The 26,811-nt window shown below is 40.1% G+C and overlaps 2 protein-coding genes across 3 annotated transcripts in view; one reads left to right on the top strand and one right to left on the bottom strand.

The window, feature by feature from the left end:
• Positions 1-1,356, bottom strand: part of UCHL3 (ubiquitin C-terminal hydrolase L3) — a 46,278-nt gene extending 44,922 nt beyond the window's left edge. For both annotated transcript variants that reach the window (XM_043892214.1, XM_043892215.1), the window contains exons 1-2: positions 1,210-1,356; positions 1,083-1,094 (exon numbers count right to left, since the gene is read on the bottom strand). In XM_043892214.1, the coding sequence (XP_043748149.1) occupies positions 1,083-1,094; positions 1,210-1,251 (54 nt within the window). In that variant the 5' untranslated portion in view covers positions 1,252-1,356. The remainder of the gene's footprint in view (positions 1-1,082; positions 1,095-1,209) is intronic.
• A 5,431-nt stretch (positions 1,357-6,787) lies between these two features.
• On the top strand, positions 6,788-26,796 carry COMMD6 (COMM domain containing 6). The gene is made up of 4 exons (XM_043892237.1): positions 6,788-6,924; positions 7,013-7,024; positions 19,244-19,396; positions 25,557-26,796. The coding sequence occupies exons 1-4, from the start codon at positions 6,859-6,861 to the stop codon at positions 25,605-25,607; spliced, it is 282 nt and encodes a 93-aa protein (XP_043748172.1). The 5' UTR covers positions 6,788-6,858; the 3' UTR covers positions 25,608-26,796.
• Positions 26,797-26,811: the final 15 nt, after the last annotated feature.

Here is a 26,811-nt window from a genome sequence, read left to right as displayed (position 1 = left end):
AAAATTAACACTGATTGGAAACGCCACCTTAATAATAACGTAAAAGATATATGCTATGTTCCAAGCTCTGTACATTTCTAGATTAGTAAAGAAACAAAAGTTGACGGACAAATGATCATTTCAGAAGTGTAAAATAAAGCTGAATTAAAAAATAAAGGGTTTGTTGACTACCCTGAGATAAAGCATTCTATCTGCTTTCTTTATATAAGGAATTTTCTATTTGGTTTCTTTCAAAACCAAAAACTAAGTACCAAAAATAATGAATCATTATTCCTTGGTGATGAATAGGAAGGTTAAGGAGGTGGAAAACTGTACCATATGATAAAATAAGAGGGCAGTAAAAAAGTAAACCTTTTGTTGAGAATGAAAAAGAGGATAAGACAAAATACACCTAAGCAAATAAAAAGTTTATACCTGGTAGTACTTATTGTCCTTTTAATCAAGTGGCTGGGAGAGGTTCCCTCTTCCCTCCCCATCCAACACCCAAAGGAATTTAAAGAGTTGAAGGTGGCAAAGGATGACGTGGGAACTGAGCTTTCCTATGGCATAAAAAATTGAATTCCACTTTTAAGGAACTGGAAGAGAAAGGGGGTGTGGTGGGAAAGAGAAGTTGACTTGATGGGGCAAGAGATGACTGAAGATGGTTTCACGGAGCAGGTGGCGCAGGAAATTACAAGGACTGGGTGGGCGAGTTTACAAAGCTTAGAGTCAGGTACTGTAGGGAAATTAGTCACCTGGAAGGTATAGGGGTGGGACAATTATGGATTCGCACTAGCAGGAGGCAAGACTTAGAAGGAAGAGAAATAGGAATACAGGGTGAATGTCCCTCAAACCTCTGACCCCGAAATCCCAGGAAACGTGATGACGGGGAATAGGACCAGAGACAGCTGGGAGCATCTTTCCAGGAATCAGGCGGGATGGAGGCAGCCATAAAAAAAAAAAAAAAAAAAAAAAAAGCACGCCCGTCTAAAGCTGAGCAAGAGGGACCCGCACGAAGTTAAATCCCAGACTCCAAGGGAGTGCGGGGCTGTAGGCAGCCAAGGAAGGCTCCCGGGTCCCGAGCGACAAGACACCTCACTCACCTGGTTGGTGACCTGAAAACGAAACAGAGAACACGATTTAGCGACAAACTGCCCGGGACGATCTGCAACAGCCCGGTCCCCTCCGCCCCTGCCCGCGGCCTCAGGCCGAGACCGGAGCCGCGCTCACCTCGGGATTGGCCTCCAGCGGCAGCCAGCGCTGACCCTCCATGGCCGCTCCGCCCGGCCCCTCTCCAGCTCTGACAGCCGCCGCCGTCGCCGCCGCCGCTTCCGCCCCCGCGGCCCTGACCTGGGACTGTCCAACCTGCGCCCTCCGGGAGGGGTGTCCGAAGACGAAGAAAAGTTTAATGACACTCTAGGTCCTTTCTAGCTCCCTATAGAACCATAATTCAAGGCTTAAACTTTAAGTTAAGAAACAATGAGAGACTGAAAAATAGGATCCAGCTTCCTATTGCAGAAAGGAAAAGAATCTTAGCTCGCTCCACAGCTCTCTCCCCTCACGCTTGGACTCTTCCGAGCCCAAGGGTCCGCTCGCGTGCCACGCATGCGCCAAGCGCGAGTCTAAGACCTCGTGCTCGCCAGCGCCCTCCCATTCCTGCAGAGTCAGCCCGAGGCGCTAGGGGGCGTGCCGCTGAGTCCTATTCATCCAGGGAGGAGCCGGGCACTGCCCTCCAGGATGCCCCACAACCAGAGGGTGACGGAGTCATGCCAAGAAGCTCCTTTACCACGGTACAGAAGTGATGTCTTGGCCTTGCCTGCTGTTACAGAGTGGGGGGTATTTGTATGTACCTACACAGTTCCTTTTGACAAAAAAATGTCAAGTACCTATTATGAATCAGACGCTATAACTAAGTGTTGGATACAATAAGCTGAGCTTTACCATAGTGTAAAAGAAGTGGGCAAAAGAACGAAGAATCACAGTACATGTGATACGTGTGTTATAATGTTAGCATGAGGTGGGTGAAACTACAGAAAAAGGCAGCTAAAGGGGGAAGGGAGTTTCCAGAAGGCTTCCTGGAGGAGGTGGACAGCTGGAATGAGCCCTTAAAAAAGTAGATGTTAGCCATTCAGAGAAGAGGGTGCTCTGAAGAAGGGAGAGTGTGCACTGTGGCTATGGAACCTGCAAGACTGAAGGGCAGTGGTTAGAAGCGATGCTGGAGGGATAGGCAGGGACTTCCCTGCTGGCTCAGATGGTAAAGAATCCGCCCGCAATGCAGGAGACAGGCTTGGATCCCTAGGTTTGGAAGATCCCTGGGAAAGGAAATGGCAACCCACTCCAGTATTCTTGCCTGGAGAATTCCATGGACAGAGAAGCTTGGTGGGCTACAGTCCATGGGGTCACAAAAGAGTGGGACAAGACTAAGTCACTAACACATTCACTTTCAGCTGGTCCAGACATCAGGGCTTCATCCTGAAAACAAGGGGGGACCTCTGAAGGATTTTGAGAAGTATTTTCATCTCTCTTTTCACACTGTTAATTCCATAAGGCCTGAAGTACTTTTTTTTTTTTTTCCTTCACATTGTTTTCCCCAAAGCCTAACCCAATGCCTGATACACAGTAGATGCTGAATAAATATTTGAGGAATGAATGGAATAATCAGATATGCAGAAATGCTGTTTTCAGTAATGTGGGAAATTTGCCAGAGTAAAATGATGAGAGACTTAACTAAGGCAATAGCCATGGAGACGGAGGGGCAGACACAGATTAAAGAGATTCTGTTGGAAGAGGGTATCCTTCTGTTGAGCCGTGGTTGTCATTGATGACACCAGAGATCTGACTTGGGATAGAGTGTATTATTGCTGCACCCAACAGAGGGAAAGCAGGAAGATGAGCAGTTAGGGAGTGGGCAAAAGATTATTACATTGAGTTGGCCTTGCTTGGGGAACTTCCAGTTCTCCCACTTATGTTCTTCTGGCCACCATTCTTCAACTTCCAAGGAATTTCCAAGAGTCCCCATTCTCTATCCATCTGAGAGACTGTTGCTATATCCACCCAGCTGCGAGTTGTTAAATCTGAGATGCCCAGCTCATGATGAGCAGCCACAGTTGCATCATCACTTCAGTTGCACAGCCAGGCTCTTAGTGGCATGCCAGGGGCTGTTTTTCAAATGACCTGTTGTCAGGGGAATGACGTTTCTCCGGAATCATGAGGTCCTGCACTCTGACGCTCCTTTTATGGCTTGCCTAGGACTCCCAGCAGCATGGACCTCTCTAGTGCCATTGGATCTGCTGAGAGATAGGGTCAAACAGAAGGCAGCTTGTATTCCAGCATGGACTTGGTGCAGAGCACTGTCTTGCTCAGGGACCTACTGCAACTGGCAGCCAGCCATATCACCCATAAATGTGTTACACCTGTATTCCCAAATGAGGCATTTGCTGCCTCCAAAAGCCAGAAACCCACCAAGTGCTCCATCTTTGCCTGTTAAGAGAAATTGCAGGGTGCAATAGTCAATCCTTCACCTTAGAGAGGTTGTCCTCTTATGCCCTAGGCCTTTGGACCCATAAAAGCTTCATGAATGTAGTAGCCTCTGAAGTTTGTAGGGTTTAACTCCCAGCCTCTGGCATGCATGCATGTATCCATAAGGCCAGTACTTTTTAAACTTGAATGTGCATACAAATACCTGGGGAATAAATGCAAACTTTGATTCAGTAAGTCTAAGATGGGGCCCATGATGCATTATCAGCCCCCATGTTTGGGGTTTTTTGTTTTTGTTTTTTTTTTTAACGGAAGTAGAGTTGATTTACAATGTTGTGTTATTTTCTGGTATACAGCAAAGTCATTCAGTTATACATATATGTAAGGCCCCCATTTTTAAAGTCTTCCTTTATCTGTACCCTTTGCCATATAACAGTGAAGTGTTTTCCACTAGGAGCAAAGTAGTGTCAATTCTCATTATTCATAGGTTCTGTGTTTTGGTTTATCTATTTGTCTACATTTATTTGTAACCCCCAAATCGCTACTCATGTCACTTTCAAGGTCATTTGCAGACATGCCTGGAGTAGCAAAAATATTGAGTTCCCAGCTGAGGTGAAGCAAGTCTGTCCTCTGCCATCTTGTTTGAAGTCTTGTATTGGAAATGTACCCTTTATGCAGTCTATTTAATGCCATATACATATATATATATATACATATGTATATATATATGCAGTTTTGTGCTTTTTGTTGATGATTTCACTGTACAGAATGGCCCCAAGCATTGTGCTCATGTGCTGTTTTGTGTTCCCACATACAGGAAGACTGTGATGTGTATAGAAAATACAAATATTAGGTAAATTCTTTCAGGCATGAGTTATAGTGTTGTTAGCCCTGGGATCAGTATTAATGAATCAATAATATAGATTAAATGTGGTGACTTTAAACAAAAATATACATAAAAATGTATTGATCAGTTGATTAAAATGTGACCAGAGGCTCATAAGAACTTAACCTGTTCCCATGAGGAGCAATGGTTCGGCATTTACTAACTCAATGTTCGTGGTTTCGTTATGGTGAGAATCAACTGTATATCTCCCTACTTCTTGACTTTGAATTCAGCCATGTAATCTGTTACAGTCAATGAAGTGGAGAAGAAATAATGGTATCCCAGTTCCAAGTCCAGGCCTAAATAAGCTTCTGCTTGCTGTTTGTACTTGTATCATCACCTGGAGCAAAATGAGCTTGGGCCAGCCTGCTGGTTCCAGGAAGAGAGTAATAGACACTTGGAACACAGCAGAAGCACCTCAGCTGAGCCCAGCCTCCATTGCCCAACCACTGCTAACCCCCAAGACATGTAAGCTAAAGAAATGTTTGCTTGTAATATGACATTGGGAATTTGTGGTGGTGGTGGTGGCAGGGTTTATACAGCAACACCTAATTGCTAGATCTGCCCCAAATTTTCATACTCAAATTCAGAGGAATAACCAGGTGTCAGTTGATACAGCTGCCCCAAATTCAAATAACCAAATAAAAACATGTAGTTGTTACCTCCAAAAACGTTATTTCCTACATGACTAAACTCATAGTCTCATTTTCCCAGCAATTATTACAAATTTGGCAGCTTCTATTCAAACACATCAGGAAGGTTTTGACAAATTGATGTTTGATGTCTTAATAAAAGTACTTGAGACCCTAAAACTGCTCTTATTTTTATCAAGTTCTTTCTTGTATTCTGAGGGATCTGGCAACTTCTCCAACATTGAACTGAAATAAGCAACCCTTTTTTTTTTTTTTTTAATGCAGCGTGTGGGATCTAGTTCCCTGACTGGGGATCGAACCCAGGGCCCCTGCATTGGGGGTGAGGAGTCTTAAACCACTGGACCACCAGAGAAGTTCCACCACCACCTTTTTGTTTTATTTACTTAAGTCTACTCAGGTTTTTGGAAATTGTAATTCGGTTGATTTGTAAGAACACGTGGAATTTTGGTCCTTCTTCCAATAACCCATATTTGCCTTATTGGTATAAGTTTACAACCAACCCACTGTTCTCTTTCCTGCCTGGTTCCATTCCTGGTAGCTTTCTGTTATGCCAAATCACAGCATAATCTTTTAAAAGGCATTTCACATGGCATTTGAACATAGTATGTACACAGCCAACAATACCCATAATTCAATAGAAGTGTTGAACAGCTATAACCAAGTTCATGCACACACCTGCAAAAACAGCTGAGTCACACCTGCTGCCTGGCTATCTGCCATTGTAAGGACCCATCTGAAGCAACGTGCAGTATGATTTCTGAGGAGTCAAATGAGAAAAAATATGTGCTAACAATTGATGAAATCCGGGATTTCAGCACCTGACTTAATCAAATAAGGTTGACAAAGCAGTCATAACTAGCCCAGGGAATCTTCTAAGACAAGGCCCCACCCTTCTTTCCCTGGAGCTATTGGAGAGGGTCAGTTTCTCTGCACACCTATAACTTATTCATGGCACACCACTATGATTACTGTCTTATATTATTTATCCCAGTAGGAATACGTCCAGCTTTCTTTATGTGTAGAGACCCTGTCATCTGCCTTTAGCCTCTGTTTCATTGCCAAGCAACCATCCTAAAACAGTCTTTTTGCAATTCTTAAGAACATATCAAAACCTAATATAATTTAGCCTCATTTGTTGGCAGTATGGATAAAAAAGTGTACCCCCATAAGAAATCATGACTCATGTAATATTATCATGTTTCTATAAGCCAGGCATTTAACCTATCAGGTCTCCTTTTTATAATGAGACTCTAAGGGCTGATGCTGAAACTCCAATACTTTGGCCACTTGATGCGAAGAACTAACTTATTTGAAAAGACCCTGATGCTGGGAAAGATTGAAGGCTGGAGGAGAAGGGGACGACAGAGGATGAGATAGTTGGATGGCATCACCGACTCAGTGGACATGAGTTTGAGTAAACTCCGGGAGTTGGTGATGGACAGGAATGCCAGGTCTGCTGCAGTCCACGGGGTCACAAACAGTCGGACCCGACTGAGGGACTGAACTGAACTAGCATCGATTTCTAACCAGTCTGCGCCGCCACAAGTCTGCGCTTGCGCAGAAGGCGCTGTGGGCGGCAGACAGGATGAGTCCATGTCTATGGGATAGGTAGGGGGCGGCGGCATCCTGAAGATAATCGCTCCTTCCCCTCACAGGCTATATGCCAAATATTAAAACCTTTTCCTTCACAGTATTTTCTTTATTACTGATCGGCTCCATAAAACTAATGTCTGATTGAGACTAAGGAGACTAATACGAAGATGTTTCTATTCCTCCCCCACGTACCCTGCGTGCTCCGGGCCTCGAGGGGCGGGAAGAGGAAGCGGAAGTGTTTGTGGCTCCTGGGAGCGACCACCTGAGTGGATGGTGGGAGCCGTGGACCGTGTTATGGAGGAGTCCGGTGAGCCCCAGTTGGATGCTAAGTCCAAGGTAAGGTCTGGCTTGGAAGGAACTGGGGCAGCGGGCTCCGAAACAAGAAAGACTGTTCCCTTAATTGTGTTTTCTGCTTCCATTTCAGGTCACCAACCAGGTGAGTGAGTGGCCATCCAGTCCCGTCCTCCGCCCGGCTCTTCTGGGCACGGGACGGGCGACTGAACCTGGCCCTTCGCCCGCCGCCGGCAGCCGCGCGCGGGACGATGCCACCGTGAGCCTTTTCTAGCACTCCCCTCTACCAAGGCTTGTGTCCGCGAGCCCCTGAGTTTCATCCCGCCTTCCTGATTGCTCCTTCCACTTTGCTCCTGAGCTTGTAGCCACTAATCTCCCCCAACCACTCCAGCCCAAAGAGTACAGACCCGATACTGTTCTTTATTGATTAAGCGCCGTTGATGGCGGCACTAGATGCACAGTATTTGGGCATGTAATATATACAGAGAAGAAATTGTTAAAATTTACAAAGATAGCACCGCAAACATTTTCTGAGCCCTTAAAAAGCAGTTGGTTGAAGATGAAGAGTTTATCTCTTTAACCTTTCGGTGTTTTTATTTTTTATGCTTGGGATAAGAATTTGAATTTTTAAGTATATCTTAGAACTGTTTCTTTGTTGCAAGAGTTCCTGTCTTGTTTCAACTAATAAACTGTTTTTAGCAAGTACTGTTTTAGAAGAGTACGAAAACTAGAGTATTTTAAACACAGAAGTTACCCAGGACCACAAAAATATAAGAAAGGGCTGAGATAAATAACGAACACAGGGACTGAGAGATGTTCTTTGACTGCGCTCTGACATCTGGCTCCAGCCGATCTTGCTGTTGTTTCTGAGGATTCCTGAGAGATTGCTGGAAACTCAGATTGTAATCAACCCCCTGTCTCGCTTTGCTCAGAGTTAATGCTTAATAACTTTGATTCATTCTGTCATAAATCATCTCAACCATTCTCTTAAATTAAATCATATATTTGTTTGAGTAAGGTATCCTGAGACTGAAGTATACTGGATTTTCAGTTTCAGTTCAGTCGCTCAGTCATGTGTGACTCTTTGCGACCCCGTGAACTGCAGCACGGCAGGCCTCCCTGTCCATCGCCAACTCCCAGAGTCCACCCAAACCCATGTCCATCAAGTCGGTGATGCCATCCAGCCCTCTCATCCTCTGTCGTCCCCTTCTCCTGCCCTCAATCTTTCCCTGCATCAGGGTCTTTTCAAATGAGTCAGCTCTTCGCATCAGGTGGCCAAAGTGTTGGAGTTTCAGCTTCAACATCAGTCCTTCCAATGAACACCCAGGACTGATATACTGGATTACACAGTTTTAAACATTGAACCTTTTTTTGAAGGGAGAGGGTGAAGGGGAAGGTATGTTTGAAACAACACATTTATTCTTATAGTGCTGGAGATCAGAAGTTCAAAATTGTCAAGAGGGAGGGGATATGTGTATAATTATGACTGATTTGCATTGTACGGCAGAAGCACAACTTTGTAAAGCAGTTTTACTCCAATTAAAAAATTTTAAAAAAGCCCAAAATTCGTCTTGTGGAACTAAAGTCAAGGTATCAGCAGGGCTGTGTTTCTTCTGGAAGTTTTAGGGGAGAATCTGTTTCCTTGTCTGTTTCAGCTTCCTGCATTCCTTCCCTGTGGCCTCTTCTTCTATCTTCAAAGCGCATCCTTCCGGCCTCTGCTTCTGTCATCACCTGTCTTTCTGCTTTCATCACCATATTGCCTTTTTTGATGCTGACCCTTCTCTACTTTCTTCTAAAGCCCAGCTGGATAATCCAGAAAAACCTCTCCACATCAAGATGTTTAATTTAGACATATCTACAGAGTCTGTTTTGTTATGTAAAGTAACATATTCACAGGTTTCTGGGAATTGCAACGTGGACATCTTTGGGGATTGTTATTCAGTCCGTTCCACATCCCTTTCATGCCTTCGTTCACATGTTATATGATTGTGCATAGAAAAAGCCAAGATAATTTACAAGTAGACTATTAGAAATGATATTAGAGTTTAGGAAGATGATTCAGTGTTTTTCTGTAGTTCAAACACAAGAGAGTTGAAAAATATTTTTGAAAAGATGTCATTTATAACATTAGTAGGTCAGAAGTGCCTTGCAATAAATCTAACAAAAGATGTTTGAACTTTTATGAATAAAATTATAAAAAGTGACTGACTTCTGGTTTCTGGTCCAGTGTGTAAGGAGTTTAGAAGTCATCACTCTGCTTTAAAATAAGTGAAAAGCTGAACAGACTGAAAAATGATCAGGTCTTCCTGGAATGTCAGAAAAGTGAGGTCACAGGGCAAACTGCTGTGCCTGGAATTGGAGAGACAGGTGAATACAGAGAATCACAGCTTGCCACAACAGAAACCTCCATAAAATCCAGTGCCAGGGTAGGAAAACCTGAATGAATTCTTGGGAGGCTCAGTGTAGACAGGTGTGAGTTAAAATCTGTTACCTCACCTCCTACCCCGAGTTGTTAGGGGGACCTCACACTTCTGTTTTACTTCCAGGAACCCAAATGGAACATTTTTATTCATAGTTCATGATGTATTTTTTGGTATGTTTTAAAATACAGACAAAATGGTTATGTGTATTTAGTAGTATTGTAAGGGGAAAAAATCCTTGACCTAGCAATAAGTCACTTTCTGTTTGTAGTATATGCTTTTTCAGTGTATCAGATACAGCTCATTTTTAGGGCTAATACTAGTTTAAGTTCTTTGAGCTGTAATACAGTGAAGTTGCTGAGTCATGTCCAACTCTTTGCAACCCCGTGGACTGTAGCCTATCAAGCTCCTCCGTCCATGGGATTCTCCAGGCAAGAATACTGGAGTGGGTTGCCATTTCCTTCTCCAATACCTTCTGTCTTTAAATATATCTCGCCAGTATAAGAATCAGCAAGATTAATTGGGACCATACGTCCAGTGAGAGTTCACACCCCACATAGAGTCCATCGTCAGTCATTCTCTCAATCATTCTCTAAATTTATCTCCCTTTGCTGCCACCATCTTCTTGCGTAGATGTTGTTGTTTAGTCACAAGTCATGTCTAGCTCTTTGTGTCCCTGTGGACTGTAGCCTGCCAGGCTCCTCTGTCCATGGGCTTTCCCAGGCAAAAATACTTAAGTGGGTTTCCATGTCCTCCTCTGGGGGATCTTCATGACCCAGAGATTGAACCTGTGTCTCCTGTATTGCAGGCGGATTCTGTGCCACTGAGCCACCAGGGAAACCCATAGATACTACATTTGGCTCACAGTTTAGTCTTTTTGTTTTCCTTCTTAAGACTTCCATGTGCTATTCATCAATCTGGAGGGACTTTTGCCATCTAGACCAGGTCTTTTCCCTTCTTGAAGCCAATTATAAGAGAGAATTTCTGTCTCACTAGAAAAAAGTCTTCAGTATTTTCCTTGGCCTCAAGGCTCTTCAAAAAATGACTCTTTGTCTCTTCCACACTCTTCTAGCTCATGCCACTCCAGCCTTGTTGTTCCCTGCACATGTTAGGCACGCTTCTCCCGCTGTCCAGAATGCTTCTTTCTCCAGGTATCCATCTGGCTTTTTCCTTCTCTTGACTCAGGTGTCTCTGTGTTCAGAAATCATCTCCTCATAGACATCTGCCCAAGGCTCTAACTCAATAGCCTTCCTGGTCACTCTGTCCCTGTACTTGCATTTTAAAAACCTCTTTTGGGACTTTCAGTGATTAAGACTCTGAGCTCCCACTGCAAGGGGTGCATTTTCCATCCCTGGCTGAGGCACTACGAGACTGCATGCCAGGACGTGTGGCAGAGAAAAATTTTTTTTTTCACACAACCATATTGTGTATGTATTTGCTTATTGGCTGTCTTCCCTACTAGAATGTAAGTTTCTGAGGTCAGGAACTTTTTTTTTTTTATAGTCCCACTGTCTAGAACATAGTATTGCTATTGTTTCCTAAATACTTCACTGAGTATTGGGGCATAGAGACATAGTAACTTGTCCAAAGCCACACGGGTAGAAGGATGCAGAGGTGAAATTCAAACGCAGGTCTGTTGACTTGAGTCTGAACTTGTTAAATTTAACAAACCATCCTATCTTGTCCAGTACCAGGAGGTCTAAGGTTACTCTTTGCTTCACATTCCGATACTTAAAATCATTGTTTTAAACTAATTCATGGTTCCCTTTTATAGATGTCTAATTAGAACTCCTTATCATTGATGAATGATTGTTGCCACATTTTATTGCTTTCCTTCTTGCTAATTTTGTAGTATAAATCAACAGAAGGGTGTATACTGACACATGACATCTAGTGCCATTTTCCCTCTTCCTATTTATGAGATACGTGTGCAAGCTAAGTCGCTTCAGTCGTGTCTGACTCTTTGTGACCCCATGGATTCTAGCCCACCAGGCTCCTTTGTCCATGGGATGCTCCAGGCAAGAATACTGGAGTGGGTTACCATTCCCTTCTCCAGGGGATCTTCTCAATCCAGGGATTCAACCTGCATCTCCTGAATCTGCTGCACTGGCAAGTGGGTTCTTTACCACTATCGTCACCTAACATAATATATATGAGACAGTGGCTTAAATTTTTGTACAGTGTGTGTAATAATTTATAAAATGCATGACTGTTCTTGTTCTCCTGTGTGTTGTATTGGGAGCTACAAGTCACATGAGGATGTGTGAACTCCCCTCAGGGACCTACAGTCTGGTAGATAGTGGGGGAGGGAGACAGATTCACAGATGAGCACTTTTCAAGGCAGAATGTTCTAAGTGCTGCGGTGTAAAAAGTGACATGAACATTCGTAGAAAGGCTGAGTAAAACATGAAGGACTTCACAGAGCAGGGAAAACTGGGAGGCATTTTGAATTTTAGATAGACCTTTGAGAGTTGTATTCTAGAGGAATGGGCAGCATGAAAAAAGTGTAAAGACTGAAAGATAATGTAAAGAAAGGATGCGGTCCAGCTTGAGCATGAAAGTGATTTGGGACCATGCTGTGAGGGGACTTAACTGCTAAGGGAAGGGTTGTAACTAGTTCCCAAGGCAGTAGGGTTTTGACCTGCGATGCTAGATTAGGTTCATTTATAAGTAGTGTTTAGAGTCTCCTCTGGGTTGGAGCTGAGAAAGACCAAATGCAAGAAACTGATTAGGAGGCTGCAGTAAAATTGAAGGCAAGCTTGTTTTTTTTTTAAAGTCATTTGTTTATCTCATTTTTGGCTGCTCTTGAGTTTTCGTTGCTGTATGCAGGCTTTCTCTAGTTGTTGCGAGTGGGGACTACTCTTCCTTGCGGTGCACAGGCTTCTCATTGCGGTGGCATCTCTTGTGAAGCACGGGCTCTAGGCACACAGATTTCAGTAGTTGTGGCTCGTGGTCGTTAGAGTGTGGGCTTCAGTCATTGTGCACAGGCTCAGTTGCCCCATGGCTTGTGGGATCTTCTCCAACCAGGGATTGCAGCTGTGTCCCCTGCATTGACAGGTGGTGTCTCAATCACCGGACCACCAGGGAAGTCTGAAGGCAGGCTCTTTAAAAGACTTTGTAGTGGTGAGATTGGGAAGGAGGGAGTAAATGTCAGTGGCAATGACTGAAATCAGATCTTGAGTACCTAGGAATTCGTAAATGTTTTGTGTTGCAGAGAGAGAAAATTCAAAGTTAACTGAAGTTTCAAACCTGAGCCACTTGGAAAATAGGTCATTAAAACATTGTTTTAATTATTTGTATTTGCTACAATTTCTATAAATGAATAGAGTTCAGATTAGCTAGTTTTGAGAATTCATTTTTGATAAATCATCATATATCTTAGTAAGTTTATTAACAAAGCTATTTTCAGCTAGTTGTATTTGCTCTGTTTGAGGTATCTGTCACCGCATGACAAACCACCCCAAACTTAGTGACTTAAAACAGCTGTTTAATTGTTTCTCATGAGTCTGTGGGTTAACTGGGCTTAGCTGGGTGGTGGTTTCTACGCCCTCTCAGGTCAGCTGGGACTTCAGTCATCCAGGAGCCTAACTGGGCAGGAAGTGAAGAGGTCTCACTCACGTGCTAGTCACGACCTGGCCTGAGAGCTCAGTTGGAGCTGATCATAGGCGTGATTTGGTTCTTCCTCATGTGGCTGCTCACATCATGGTGGCTGGGTTCCAAGTGGGTAGGTCCCAAGATCCAGCATTCCGTGAAGAAGGAAGCACACGCTTCCAGTTCTCCTAAGGCTCAGGCTCACAGGTTCCAGAGCACCTCTTCTGCCACATTCTACTTGTCAAAACAAGCACAGGGATGGCTCAGATCTGTGCAGGGAGAAAATAAGGCCCCCTTCTTGATGTGAGGAGTGACGTGTACTTAACAGAGAGGAGTGGAATTAGTTGTTGGAAACTGTCTTTGGAGATCACTTACCATATACCCCTGAATCTCTAAACATATTAGTTCAACAGATAACTTATATGAACGTTCAGTTTGTATCAGATCAGATAATGTTATAGTAGATTCAGTAGTAACTAGATTGATAAGGCCATTTCCCCCTATGGGGACATAGGGGATGAACCATAATTAACATGATTTTAGAAACTGTTCTGAAGGCTTCCCTGGTGCTTAGCAGTAAAGAATCCGCCTGCCAATGTAGGAGACCCAGGTTCAGTGCCTGGGTCAGGAAGATCCCCAGGAAAAGGAAATGGCAACCCACTCCAATATTCTTGCCTGAGAAATTCCACGGACAGAGGAGCCTGGTGGGCTAACAGTCCATGGGGTCACAAAGAGTTGGACACGATTTAGCAACTAAACAAAATCAGTAAGTCCTATGAAGAAAATCAAAGCATGGATGAAGGTGCTGCTGAGGAAGATGAGAAAGGCTTAGCAAACATTGTCTACTTAGACTAGAGCTAATAATATTCACAGGTGGCTAGTGGCTACTGTATTGGACAGTTCAGGTCTAGCATTTAGAAGATGCTAAACATTCTTGCCCCATCCCAGACCTGTCTGCTTTTCTTTACCTATTAGAACTTCATGTAATTCTGAATCATTGTCTTGTTGCAGCTAAGTATTGATAGAATGAAAAGGGCTGGGATATGGAATCAGACAAATTTGGATTTGAATACCAGCTCTATTAGTTTTGTATCCTTGGATGAGTTGCTTAACCAATCTTTTCCTTATAGTACTTTAGAGAACAATTAATGTGTACAGAATACTTTCCATTTGAAAACTTTCATTTAAAAAAGGAGAGAACATATAAGTGTGTATTTTGTGATTCTGGCTATAAAGCTTGCATACAAAAACTGGGAATGAGGATACAGGAATATGACGATAGTTTTTCAGATGACAGAGTTTTGCATGATTATTTTTTAATTGTTCTCCTAGGTTGTGTTTTGAAAAATAAAAGTTAAATTTAAACTTAAATGGTCTTAAAATTTTTTTCTTTGTACACAGTTTTGTGATGTTTTTATGTTACTGATAACTTCAGCCATAATTTCTTGTTCAGTTGCTAAGTTGTGTCCAACTCTTTGTGACCCCATGTATTGCAGCATGCTGGGCCTCCCTGTTCTTCATTATCTCCTGGAGTTTGCTCAAACTCGTGCCCATTGAGTTGGTGGTGGCATCCAACCATCTCATCCTCTGTCAACCCCTTCTCCTCTTGCCCTCAGTCTTTTCCCAGCATCAGGGTCTTTTCCAGTGAGTTGGCTCTTTGTGCAAGGTGGCCAAAGCACTGGAGCTTCAGCTTCAGCATCAGTCCTTCCAATGAATATTCAGGGTTGATTTCCTTTAGGATTGGCTGACTGGCTTGATTTCCTTGCTGTCCAAGGGACTCTCAAGCATTTTCTCCAGCATCTCAATTCAAAAGCATCAATTCTTCGGCACTCAGCCTTCTTTATTGTCCAGCTCTCACATCCATACATGACTACTGGAAAAACCATAGCTTTGACTACATGGTCCTTTGTAGGCAAAATGATGTCTCTCCTTTTGAATATTTGAATATGCTAAGTTTGTTATAGCTTTTCTTCCAAGGAGCAAGTGTCTTTGTTTGTTTTTTTTTTTTTTTTCATTTTTATTTTTTTTATTTTTTGTTTTTTCTTTTTTTTTCTCAAGTGTCTTTGAATTTCATGGCTGAGGTCACCATCCGCAGTGATTTTGGAGCCCAAGAAAAGAAAATCTGCCACTGTTTTCATTTTTTCCTCACCTGTTTACCATGAAGTCATGGGACCAGATACCATGATCTTCGTTTTTTGAATGTTGAGATATAAGCCAGCTTGTCAACTAATTTTAGTGTGACAGACTACAGCTAATTTCTTTGTTTACCTTTTTATCTATACTTGCATCTTGATTGTTTTTTTTTTCTTTGTAATCATGTTACTTATGGATATTCTCTCTTTTTTTTTAAAATTTTTTACTACTGGGTTTTTCTGTATTTTTTCTTTTAAGATCGTTTCCTTCATTCTATAAGAAATTTGAACTATATTGCTTTATTTTTAATATTCTCCATAGCCCTGTTTTTTGTTTTTTTTATTCTTTTGAAAATCTCTGCAGCTAATTCCTATTTAAGGCTTAACCACTCTTATTACAAGTCTTGTTTTTAATTTGCATGTAAATATTCAGCTTAGAATTTGGGAAATTGTCATCCCATAAACTTAATCCCAGCTGTTTTCCCCATGTAAAAAGTTCTTTCCCCCACAGTAAATGACAGCTCTCCCTATTTTCCTATCTGCCAGTTCCACCATTGTAATGGTCAGTGAATTCCAACATTGTGTTCTTTAATTGCTGTTCTGCTTGAAATGTTCTGGATAATCCAGAGTTTTATTTCAGACTTTTCAATATTTTACTCTATCATTTTGTTGTGGACAGTAAAAATATAACTTCTTGCATCAATGAGTTGTATGACCAAATACATTTAAAAAATGATTGGTTAGGTTTCTGAATGTCACCATCTAACTGATATAAAATGATATCTCTAATCATGAACTCCCTTGAAGTCTGTTCTGGAATTTCTAGCCGCTTAGCGAACATTCCTGTTTAGATATTCCTTACCCCTTTTTTTGTTGTTAATTTTATTGGAGTATGGTTGATTTACAATATTGTGTTTTGGATGTATAGCAAAGTGATTAAGTTATATATACATATATTCATTGTTCTTTAGATTCTTTTCTCATAGAGATTAATTATCACTTTTTGATAATACTTTTAGACTTAAAATATAAAAAGTCCTGGTTCCTATATGATATATTCTCCTAGTCATTCAGGCTCAAACTTTTATAGTTGTGTTTGATACCTCCCTTAACCCTGCAGGCAATCATCAAGACCTGTTTTATTGATAAGCTTAATCCTGCTTGTCACCACTGTAGTTCCAGTACAGAAAACCTTGAACCTGGATTACTGTGTTCTGCTGCCACCAGAATATTTTTAAATCAGTACTTTCATACTCTTCTCTGTACTCAAACTTTTAGTGAGTACCCGTTGCCAATTGAAAAAGTTTAAATGACTGACATGATAATGTTTTTCATAATAAGATAAAATACAGTTGACTGTTGAACAGTATAGGGATTAGTCAATATGTAATTTATAGTTGGTCCTCCACATCCTGGGTTCCTCTGCCTATACGTGGATTCAACCAGCTGCAGACCATGTAGTACTCTGCTATTTACTATTAAAAAGCATCTGTGCATAAGTGGATCCCTGCATTCAAACCCACATTTTTAAAGAGTCAACTCTAAATGAGAGTATTTTGAAAACTTTTGAAAACTTGTACAATTTTGCAAAAAGTTACAGCTTCTTGATTCTTGAACTTTTGTCAGCTTTATTTTCCATACTTTGTTATAAGAACCTTTCACTTGAAGACAGATAAATGCTCTGCCCCTTAGCCAGATACCAACTGTCTTCATCTCTAGTTGGTTCAGCTTAATATTTACCAAGCATTAGATCTTTGCTCAATGTATATTTAAGGAATATATAAAACATTTTTTCCCTTTCATTTTCAGTTCTGTTATTCTTCAAACCTGAACTTTATCCCCACTAATGCTTTCCTTTCAATAAAATTTTCCTTTCAACCAGAAATGTGGAGCTCACTGACATATCCTCCCCTTCTTCTGCTACATGTGGAAGGTAACATATATACCAGAACATACATAACATATGAATTGTTTAATGAATACTTTTTCTAGTTGTATTGAGATATAATTGAAATACAGCTCTGCATAATGACTTGACATACATATACTGCAGGACGATTACCACAGTATATTTAATTAACCTCCATCTCCTCAAATAGTTACCAAAAAAATGAGTAATTTAAAGGTGAACATCTGTGTAATTACAATCAAAATGCAAGAAATACAACAGTACCATTACCTTTCCCTGGTGGCTCAGAGGTAAAGAATCCCCTTGCAGTGCAGGAGATGCGGGTTCGATCCCTGGGTCAGGAAGAACCCTTGGAGAAGGGAATGGCAGTCCACTCCAGGATTCTTGCCTAGGGAATCCAATGGACAAAGGAGCCTGGCAGGCTACTGTCCATGGGATCGCAGGAGTCGGTCATAGCTTAGTGACTAAACCACTGCCGCACAGTACCCTAGAAGCTCACCATATGCGCCTCGCCAATCAAATATCCTCCACTTTCCTCCCTGGAGGTAATGATTATCCTTTTGTGATCATCATAGTCTTGCTTTTTTCCGTAGTTTTGCCATCTGTGTACGCATCTGTAAAAAATCATATTTCCTTTTTTTCAAGTTTTAAAGTGAATGGAATAATTAAATTTTTGACTTGTCTCTTTCAAGATTTTTTGTGTTAAGGGTAGCTGAAGTTCATTCATTTTCACCTCTGTGCAGCATTTTATTTATTTCTGGTGAACATCTGAGTTATCTGTAGTTTAGGGCTATTTTGAATATAACTTCTGAGAACTTCATTATATAAGTATCTTGTTTTTCTAGGTTTTATCCCTAGTAATTGACTCACTGGATCTCTGGACATGTATAACTTCAGTTTAAGTGAAGCTAATTTTCTGAAAGACTGGCCCAGTTTAGACTACCATCAGTGCACTGTGACATCCTTCCATGCCAGTTTTAGAATCGTCAGACTTAGAATTGTGCTATTTTGGTGGGTGTGTAGTGATATCTCTTTGTGGTTTAAATGTGCTTTTTCCTGTTTCCTTTCCATATATTTATCAGCTTGTAGTTCTTTTCTTGTCTACCCATTATCCTTTCTCTATTTTTGTGTGGGAAACTTTTATTTAAAAAGGACCTGTACAGTCTTTTTACTTATCAAAAGATGTTAACCTTTTATCAAGACCAGCCTGGCCTTCATACTGCAGCTGATTTTGTCTAAAGCCAGTCTAAAGATGGGAGGAAAGTTTGGTCCTTATGCTAAACCCACCTTTTATAAAAAGTAAAGCTGTTTGCCCAGTAAGCATTCATTTGGTCGCAAAAGGTATTGGTCAATAGGTATTTTTGGTAAATGCCTACTGTGTCCTACCTATCTGCCTAAGCTTTGGGTACAAGATACAAAATTTTCTTCCGTATACTGTCTTAAGGTTTGAGCTCTGTATTAAGGGCTGCATTTATCCAGTCCTGTTTTATGTCATGGAAACACTGAGCAATCAGAAAAGAATTAGCTGGAAAGTATTGAGACAACCAGTAGTCAATAAGCATGTAATCTTTGGAGTCAAAAGACTTTGGTTTCAGCTATGAGCCCAGAAATGTGTGACCGTGTGCATATTATGTCAGCTCTCTGAAATTCAGTTTTATTATCTGCAAAATGGAAATAATAGTCTGTAATGTTATGATGATTCAGTGTGGCATTTAATGCATGTAAACTGCCTAGCACATCACCTGACAGGTATCCGTCAGCAGTGATGAAATCTAAAACCACCTTCCCCAGTATTTACGATAGTGTAAGGTTTCAGGTCAAGGACTGAGATGAGGAAGGAAACTGGAATGGTTCTCGTGTGCCTCAGTCAAATATGAAAATGGTATATAACTCATGTTCCATTTTAGGACTTTCGGGTTGTGAAATGCAGGAAGGACATATGTGGAACAGGAAAATGAGATAAGAGATGATTCAAAAGTCCCCTTAAGGACAGAAGCAAACTGAAAAAAACAAAGGAAAACGATATTGACACATCTACCTCCATTACGCATCTGGTGGAAAATTTTGTTTTTGTGTTTTCCCTTCTGTAATCATGACAGTGTTGTTGTTTTCCAGCCCTGTTTGTGTCCCTTTGCCTCTCTCCATGTTCATTTGATTATTATCCCCCTAACAATATTAACTTGAAGACATTTTGTTTTATTATGATTGGCCTTGAAGTTAAAACTTGAATTCGAGAGCAGTAAATTTGAATAAATACCTGCATTCAGGGCAATGTTATAACTGGTGTATTATTGTGAATTCTTTCATTACAGCTCATAGATTTTCAGTGGAAGCTGGGTATGGCTGTGAGCTCTGACAGTTGCAGATCTCTTAAATATCCTTATGTTGCAGTGATGCTGAAAGTGGCAGATCATTCAGGCCAAGTGAAGAACAAGTCCTTTGAAATGACAATCCCACAGTTTCAGGTTTGTGATATAACTCATTCAGTTTTAGCTGTTATTCTATAACTACTGCTTAAAAAGATACATAAAATTATTTTTAAGAGAAAATTTAAGATTTTTATTTGCAATTTTGAGTGCTTTACATTTATTTACATTATTATTGTATGTGTATACACATACAAAAGATCTCAATTTGTTTTATTTGGGAATTATTAATATATTATTTTCAATATAATATGTTGAATTTGTATACTTTGACACTCCACTCCCGTAGTACTCATCTGTGAGTGTATTTAAGAAATTTGCATCTTTTCTAGCAGGGTATTTACTTTGTATTTAACTGTTTTATTCTTCTTAGGCTTAATATTCAAGAATGATGAAGCTAAATGAATCTCACCTTTGAACAGTGTTGACCTTGAATTTTCTGACTAATAATGTTTACTAAATGCAGATCAGACCACTAGTACTAGTACTCGATAGCTAATTTTATCTGCTAGGGTTTTGATAATATAATATATCTGCTAATATAAACTTAGTAGTTTATATTTAGAATCATGTTATATATATTATTATTATTTTTAGTGCGTGTGTGCACGCGCATACTCAGTTGCTTGGATGTGTCCAATTCTCTGTGGGCCCGTGGAGTAAAGCCCACCAGGCTCCTCTGTCCATGGAATTATCCAGGCAAGAATACTGGAGTGGATTGCCATTTCATCCCCCAGGGGATCTTCCTGACCAAGGGATCAAACCTGTAACTGTTGAGTCTCTTGCATTGGCAGGCAGATTCTTTATCACTGCACCACCTGGGAAGCCCGTTATATATATTATTATTCCACCTCTTTTCTGTAAGCAAGAAAGGGAGAAAGAAGGTAGATGAGAAATCAAATTTTCTTTTCAATGTACATACAGGGAAATGCTTTGTCTTTGGCTAATTTAACTGACCTTAGAGTTTTGTTTTTGGTTGTTCATTTTGATACCTGTGGTGAGTGAATAGGTAGGAATTCTTACTTACAGCTCTTCCTACTCTAAAAAAGTCAAATAATCTAAGAAAGGCCACCATGATGAATGAAATGGAAATGTAATGAGAATTCTTTATAAAACTGAAAATACATTGGTCCCAGACTTCTGGTTTTTCTCCTTAATATATATTTTATTGAAGCCTGGTTGGCTTACAGTGTTTCAGGTGCACAGCAGGTGATTCAGTCATACACACACAGATACTGTTTTTGAGATTATCTTCCATTATAGGTTATTACAAGACATTGACTATTGTTCCCTGTGCTATATGGTATACCTTTGTTGCTTGTTGTATATCTGCTGTTTCTTTTAAATTAGAAATCTAGCATTCTATTCATACAAAATCAAGTGGAATCAAAATATCATATTTTTTTTAGTTAGACAAAATGTATGTTTTCTAAAATATATATATATTACACATACTATATATATACACACACAATATATATGTATACAAAAGCTTTTCTACCACACTTAGACTTGAGAAGGAACTTCAAAAAAAAAAAGAAAAGAGAAAAGTTGGAGACATTGGAAAACAGAAACTAAGTGAAATGGGAGCACTGAATATGGAATAGAAAAAAATGGAACAAACTAGATAAAAATAAAAGATCATCATATAATCCAGTTGTTTTTAAACATGGCTGCTCATTAGAAACATATCTGGGGTTTTGAAGAAAAAAAGTAGTACCAGGGCATTTGTATTTTTTACCAAATTCCAAGATAATTCTCATATGCATCTGGATTTTAAAAAGTGATTACAAGTTTTTCTATTAAATAGCAGTTTGGGTACAGAATTCTATTATTTTTCTGTTGACCAATCATGATACAATGGTATTAAGTGAGTAATAGTTACATAATCACAGTAGTAAAAGATGTTTATCAGTTTTCACAATCAATAGCCAGACAAAAAATAAACAATAATTACAGTTGCAAGCCATAATGGGAACATGATTAACCTAACAGTATAAAATAATTACGTACAAATTGGGGGGTCAAGCAGAGTGATGTGGTAAGTCGAAATGCGTACATGCATATGTTTTCATCTGCCTGGCCAGTCTGTGTCTTTTGGTTGGTGCATTCAATCCATTTACATTTAAGGTAATTATCGATATGTATGATCCTATTTCCATTTTTTTTAGGTGTATTTTCTGTAGGTTTTTTCCTTCTCTTGTGTTTCCTGTCTGGAGAAGTTCCCTTAGCATGTAAAGATGGTTTGGTGGTGCTGAATCTCTTAACCCTTGCTTGTCTGGAAAGCTTTTAACTTCTCCATCGTATCTGAAGGAGAGTCTTGCTGGGTAGAGTATTCTTGGCTGTAGGTTCTTCCCTTTCATCACTTTAAACACTTTGTGCCCTTCTCTTCCAGTTTGTAGAGTTTCTCTTGAGAAATCAGCTGACAACCTGATGGGAGTTCCCCTGTATGTTGCGTGTCATTTTTCCCTTGTTGCTTTTAATATTTTATCTTTGTCAGTTTAATAACTGTGTGTCTTGGGGTGTTCCTCCTTGGGTTCATCCTGCCTGGGACTCTCTGCTTTTCCTGGACTCGGTTGATTATTTCCTTTTCCATCTTAGAGAAGTTTTCAGCTATTATTTCTTCAAATATTTTCCCAAGTCCTTTCCCTCTCTTCCTTCTGAGACCACTGTAAGGTGAATGTTGGTGCTTTAATGTTGTCCCAGAGGTCTCTTAGGCTGTCTTCATTTTTTTCTTTTTTTCGTTCTTTTTCTATATTCTGTTCTGTGGTAGTGATTTCCACCATTTTGTCCCTCAGGTCATTTATCCGTTCTTCTGCCTCCATTATTCTGCTATTGATTCCTTCTAGTGTATTGTTCATCTCTGTTTGTTTGTTCTTTAGTTCTTCTAGATCTTTGGTAAACACTTCTTGGATTTTCTCTGTTCTGTTTCTGAGATCCTGGATCATCTTCAATATGGTTATTCTGAATTCTTTTTCTAGAAAGTTGCCTATCTCTACTTCATTTAATTGTTTTGGGGGATTTTATCATGTCCCTTCATCTGGGTTATAACTCTGTGCTTTTTCATCCTGATTAACTTTCTGTAATGTGGTTTTTGTCCCAGTCACCGTGGGACTGTGGTGCTTCTTGCTTCGTCTGTCTGCCCTCTGGTGGATGAGGCTAAGAGGCATCTGTAAGCTTCCTGATGGGAGGGAGAAGGTGGGAAAAACTAGGTCTTACTCTGGTGGTCAGGGCCTTGCTCAGTAAATCTTTAATCCAGTTTTCTGCTGATGGGTGGAGTTGCACTCCCTCCCTCTTAGTCATTTGGCCGGAGGTGAGCCAGCCCTGGGGTCTGTGGGCTCTATGGTTGGGTTAATGGCTGCCTCCAAGAGGGCTTATGCCAAGGGGGACCTTCCAGGGCTGCTGCTACCAGTGCCTCCATCCCTGTGGCGAGCAGTTGCCAACCCGTGCGTCCACAGAAGACCCTCTGAGACTCGCGGGTAGTTTTGGTTCAGTTTCCTGTGGGTTTGCTGCTCCTTTCCTCTGGGTCTTGGTGTGTGGAAGATTTTGTTTGTGCCCTCCAAGACTGGAGTCTCTGTTTCCTCCATTCTTATGGAAGTCCTAAAATTAAATCCCGCTGGCCTTCAAGGTCAGATTCCCTGGGAATTCCTAGTCCCTTTGTCAGTCCCCAGGCTGGAAACCCTGATGTGGGGCTCAGAACCTCCACAAGTGGGAGAACCTCTTTGGTATTATTGTTCTCCAGTTTCTGGGTTGCCTAGTTGGTGGGTATGGGATTTGATTTTATTGTGATTGTGCCCCTCCCTCTGCCGTGGCTTCTTTGTCTTTGGATGTGGGGTATTGTTTTTTGGTGCGTTCCAGCATCCTCCTGTTGAAGGCTGATATTGTTGAACAGCTGGTTGCAATTTTGGTGCTCTTGCAAGAAGAGATGAGTGCACATCCTTCTACTCCACCATGTTGAACTGGAACCCCAGACTTCTTTTTTAAGAAAAGCTCCTCATATACCATTCAAGGATGCTTTTTTGTAATTTATTTATTTTTGTTGTTGCTCGGGCATTTCTCTATTTGCAGCAAGCGGGGGCTAGATGCAGTACACGGGCTTCTCTTATGGAGGACAGGCACATGGGCTTCAGTGGTTGTGACACTCGGCCTTAGTTGCTCCAAGGCATGTGGGATCTCCCTGGACCAGGTATCAAACCCATGTCTCCTGCATTGGCAGGCAGATTCTTTATCACTGAGCCACAAGGGAAAGCCCTCTGGGATGCTTTTGATTTCTTTTACAAACTGTATTTTCCCCCAGCTTCATTGAGGTAAAATTGACAGAAATTATATACACATAAGGTATACTATGTGATGTTTGGGTGTATGTTTATATTATGAAAAGATCCCCACTGTCAAGACTAATTAACATATCCATCATCTCACATAGTTAACATTTTGTGTGTGTGTGGTAAAAACTTGAAATCTCTTCTCCAGCAGATTTCAAGTATGTAATACATTATTATATTATTAACTGTGGCCAGTACCTATGCCTTGGGTCTCCAGAGCTTACTTACCTTGTAACTGAAAAGTTCTGCCTCTTGACCAGCATTTCCTCATGTCCTCCACCTTCCCAGCCTTGGTAACTGCTATCTACTCTCTGTTACCATGAATCCCACTTTTTTTAGATTCCACATATAAGTAAGATCATGCAGTATTTGTCTTTCTGTGTCTGGCTTATTTTACTTAGCAAATTGTCCTCCAGGTTCACCCATATTGTCAAAAAATAGTACAACTGCCTTCTTTTCAAAGAATGAATAGTACTGTGTGTGTGTATATATATATATACATACACACACCACATTTTCTTTATCCATTCATCTGTCAGGAGACACTTGGGTTGTTTCCATACCTTGGCTATTGTGAGTAATGCTGCATTGAATCTGAGAGTGCAGCTATCTTTTTGAGGTAGTGATTTTAAGGATTTTCTTCCTTTTTAATTTCTTTCTCTTAGAACTGATATGTCCATTAGATCAAAAAAGTGTCATGTTTCAACACTATTCATGTGAAGTGGTGTCTTGGAAGCAATTAAGACTAGGTTGAAAAGAAATAAATGCAGTGTGTTGTGATATATGAGTAGCCTTCAGCTGAATATAAAGGCCAAATCCACTTCAAAAAGGAATACAGGTTTCAGTCCTTTTGTAATTTATAATACTGGCCTAATTCTTATTTTTCTTTGCTGCATTTTTGCTCCCAGATTCCACCTCTCAAAATTTTCTCAGGAGAAAGATCACAAATGGGACAGCTCTTTTAAAGTTAGTTCTTACATGGCTGATAGCTAACCAGGCAGTCAGAGCCTGTTAGTCCCATTACAAAACTAAGGATGAAGGAACATTCTCTGAGCTTTTCATTAATATCTTTCTAGTAGCTGAAATTACGATCATCAGTATATGTTTTTGAACAAATATTTACTTCCTCCTTCATAATAAATTTACACATGAATTAAAATACAGATACTCTTTTAAGAAGCAAAATAGATAATTAAGTCCAAAGAAGAGGGAAAATAGGATATAAATCCAGGTGGCGCTAGTGGTAAAGAATCCTCGTGCTGATGCAGGAGACGCAAGAGATGCTGGTTCCATCCCTGAGTCAGAAAGATCCCCTGGAGAAGGAAACAGCAATCCACTCCAGTATCCTTGCTTGGAAAATCCTATGGACAGAGGAGCCTGGCGGGCCCCAGTCCATGTGATTGCAAAGAGTCAGACACGACTGAGCATACACGCTTATAAGCTGCTATCAGCGTAGGGTCTCTCTTGTTGTAATTGACAGGGCAGCCTCTATCAATCACCCTGAAATGCAGTCTTTCACTAAATTAAAACTGGTTCAAAACCTGGGACCCAATGTGTCATTTTTTAAAAGTCTTTATTGTCTATGACAGCGCTGGACATTTAATAAATCTTTCTGGTGTGGTCTGAAAGAACTTTGTTGGATGCTTTCAGAAAGTTTATTTATGAGCTAATTATTCAATCCTACAGTAGTATTTTTGCTTGCACCAGATGACACCTTTTGCTTCTTATGGTAACCTTTGAATAATAATAGTTGAGGATTTAACATTAAAATGCAGACTTAATAAGTTATAGACCCTCCGCTGGACAGACATAATTAAAAAAACTAAAGAATCCTCTAAAAGCAAAATTAATGTTGTTTCCCCCTTTCTCCTCAGAATTTCTACAGACAATTCAAGGAAATTGCTGCAATTATTGAAACTGTGTGAAAACTGATTCTAAACCGAAAATAATCTAAAATCATGAACTTCACTTTCTGCAACAAAGCTGCTTAAGGATCGAATGATATTTATTGAATGAAAATTATACTTTTGGTTTTCTACTTTTTTAAATAATAATAAAAAAAATCAGACAAACAGGAATTACAAAGTGGTGATCGATGCACAGCTTTGTGAATGTACCAAGAACCACTGATTTGGATAGTTTAAAGGGTAAATTCTGTGGTATGTGAATTATATCTTAATAAAAAAATAAATCAAACAGTTGAATAATAGTAAAAGTAACACAAGTTTATGTATTAAACCAACAGTTTTAAAAATTGCTGGTAGTGTTACCCATTTTATAAACAAGCTCTTACATAGATGCCTTTATATACAGTCTTATATATTAAGTATATATAAATGGGAAAAGGAGTATTTGATTAGGATAATGTTACTTTACAAATTCAGCTTTATAACATTCACTTGCTATGAAAGCAGTTAGTGAGAAGAGTGAGGCTGCTGCTTCTCAAAAATTTGGAATCAAGTTAGGATTGGCCATTGCTCCCTTGTATTAGCCAAGCATTCAGACATTTCCATTATTAATATTGTAGAAAGTTCAAGTATATGCAGACATATTAAGAATTTATATACAACTGAGTTAACCTGGTAACACAGATTATTGTCTTAGGTGGTCTTTTGAATTTAGATTTGTAAACCAGTTAAAATATTTTATAAAACCACAGCAGTCAACACTATATGGCATTGCTCAGTTAAACAGATCGCTGGAATAGACTGTGTGGCCTAGAAATAGATCAAGATATTTGAGACAAAGATGGTATTTCAGTTGGATGAGAAAACAATTTAGTAAATAATACTAGCAGTTACAGCACATACAAAAGTAAATTTCAGATGAGTTAACGATTTAACTATAAAATACAAAAATTAGAAGTGTTATAGAATATTTATGTTAACTAATGCTTGGGAAGACAGCAATTCCACAACTGTAATATGAAACAAATATATTTGGAATTTAAGAATTAAAAAATCATATGTGAGAAAAAAATGGGTCCTAAGCAAAAATAAAAGACCTGCTGTGTTGATGTGTAAGTTAGCTCCTAGTCTATAAACAAACTGCTTTAAATATTTGGAAGTAAGAAGAGATTTTTATACAAGAAACGAGATGTTCACTTAACTGTCAGAAAGACTGAGGGAA

Source organism: Cervus elaphus, chromosome 30, assembly GCF_910594005.1.
Source record: "Cervus elaphus chromosome 30, mCerEla1.1, whole genome shotgun sequence".
NCBI lineage: Eukaryota > Metazoa > Chordata > Mammalia > Artiodactyla > Cervidae > Cervus > Cervus elaphus.
Note: the sequence above shows the minus strand (reverse complement) of the source record. Positions and strands in the feature narration are given on the sequence as shown.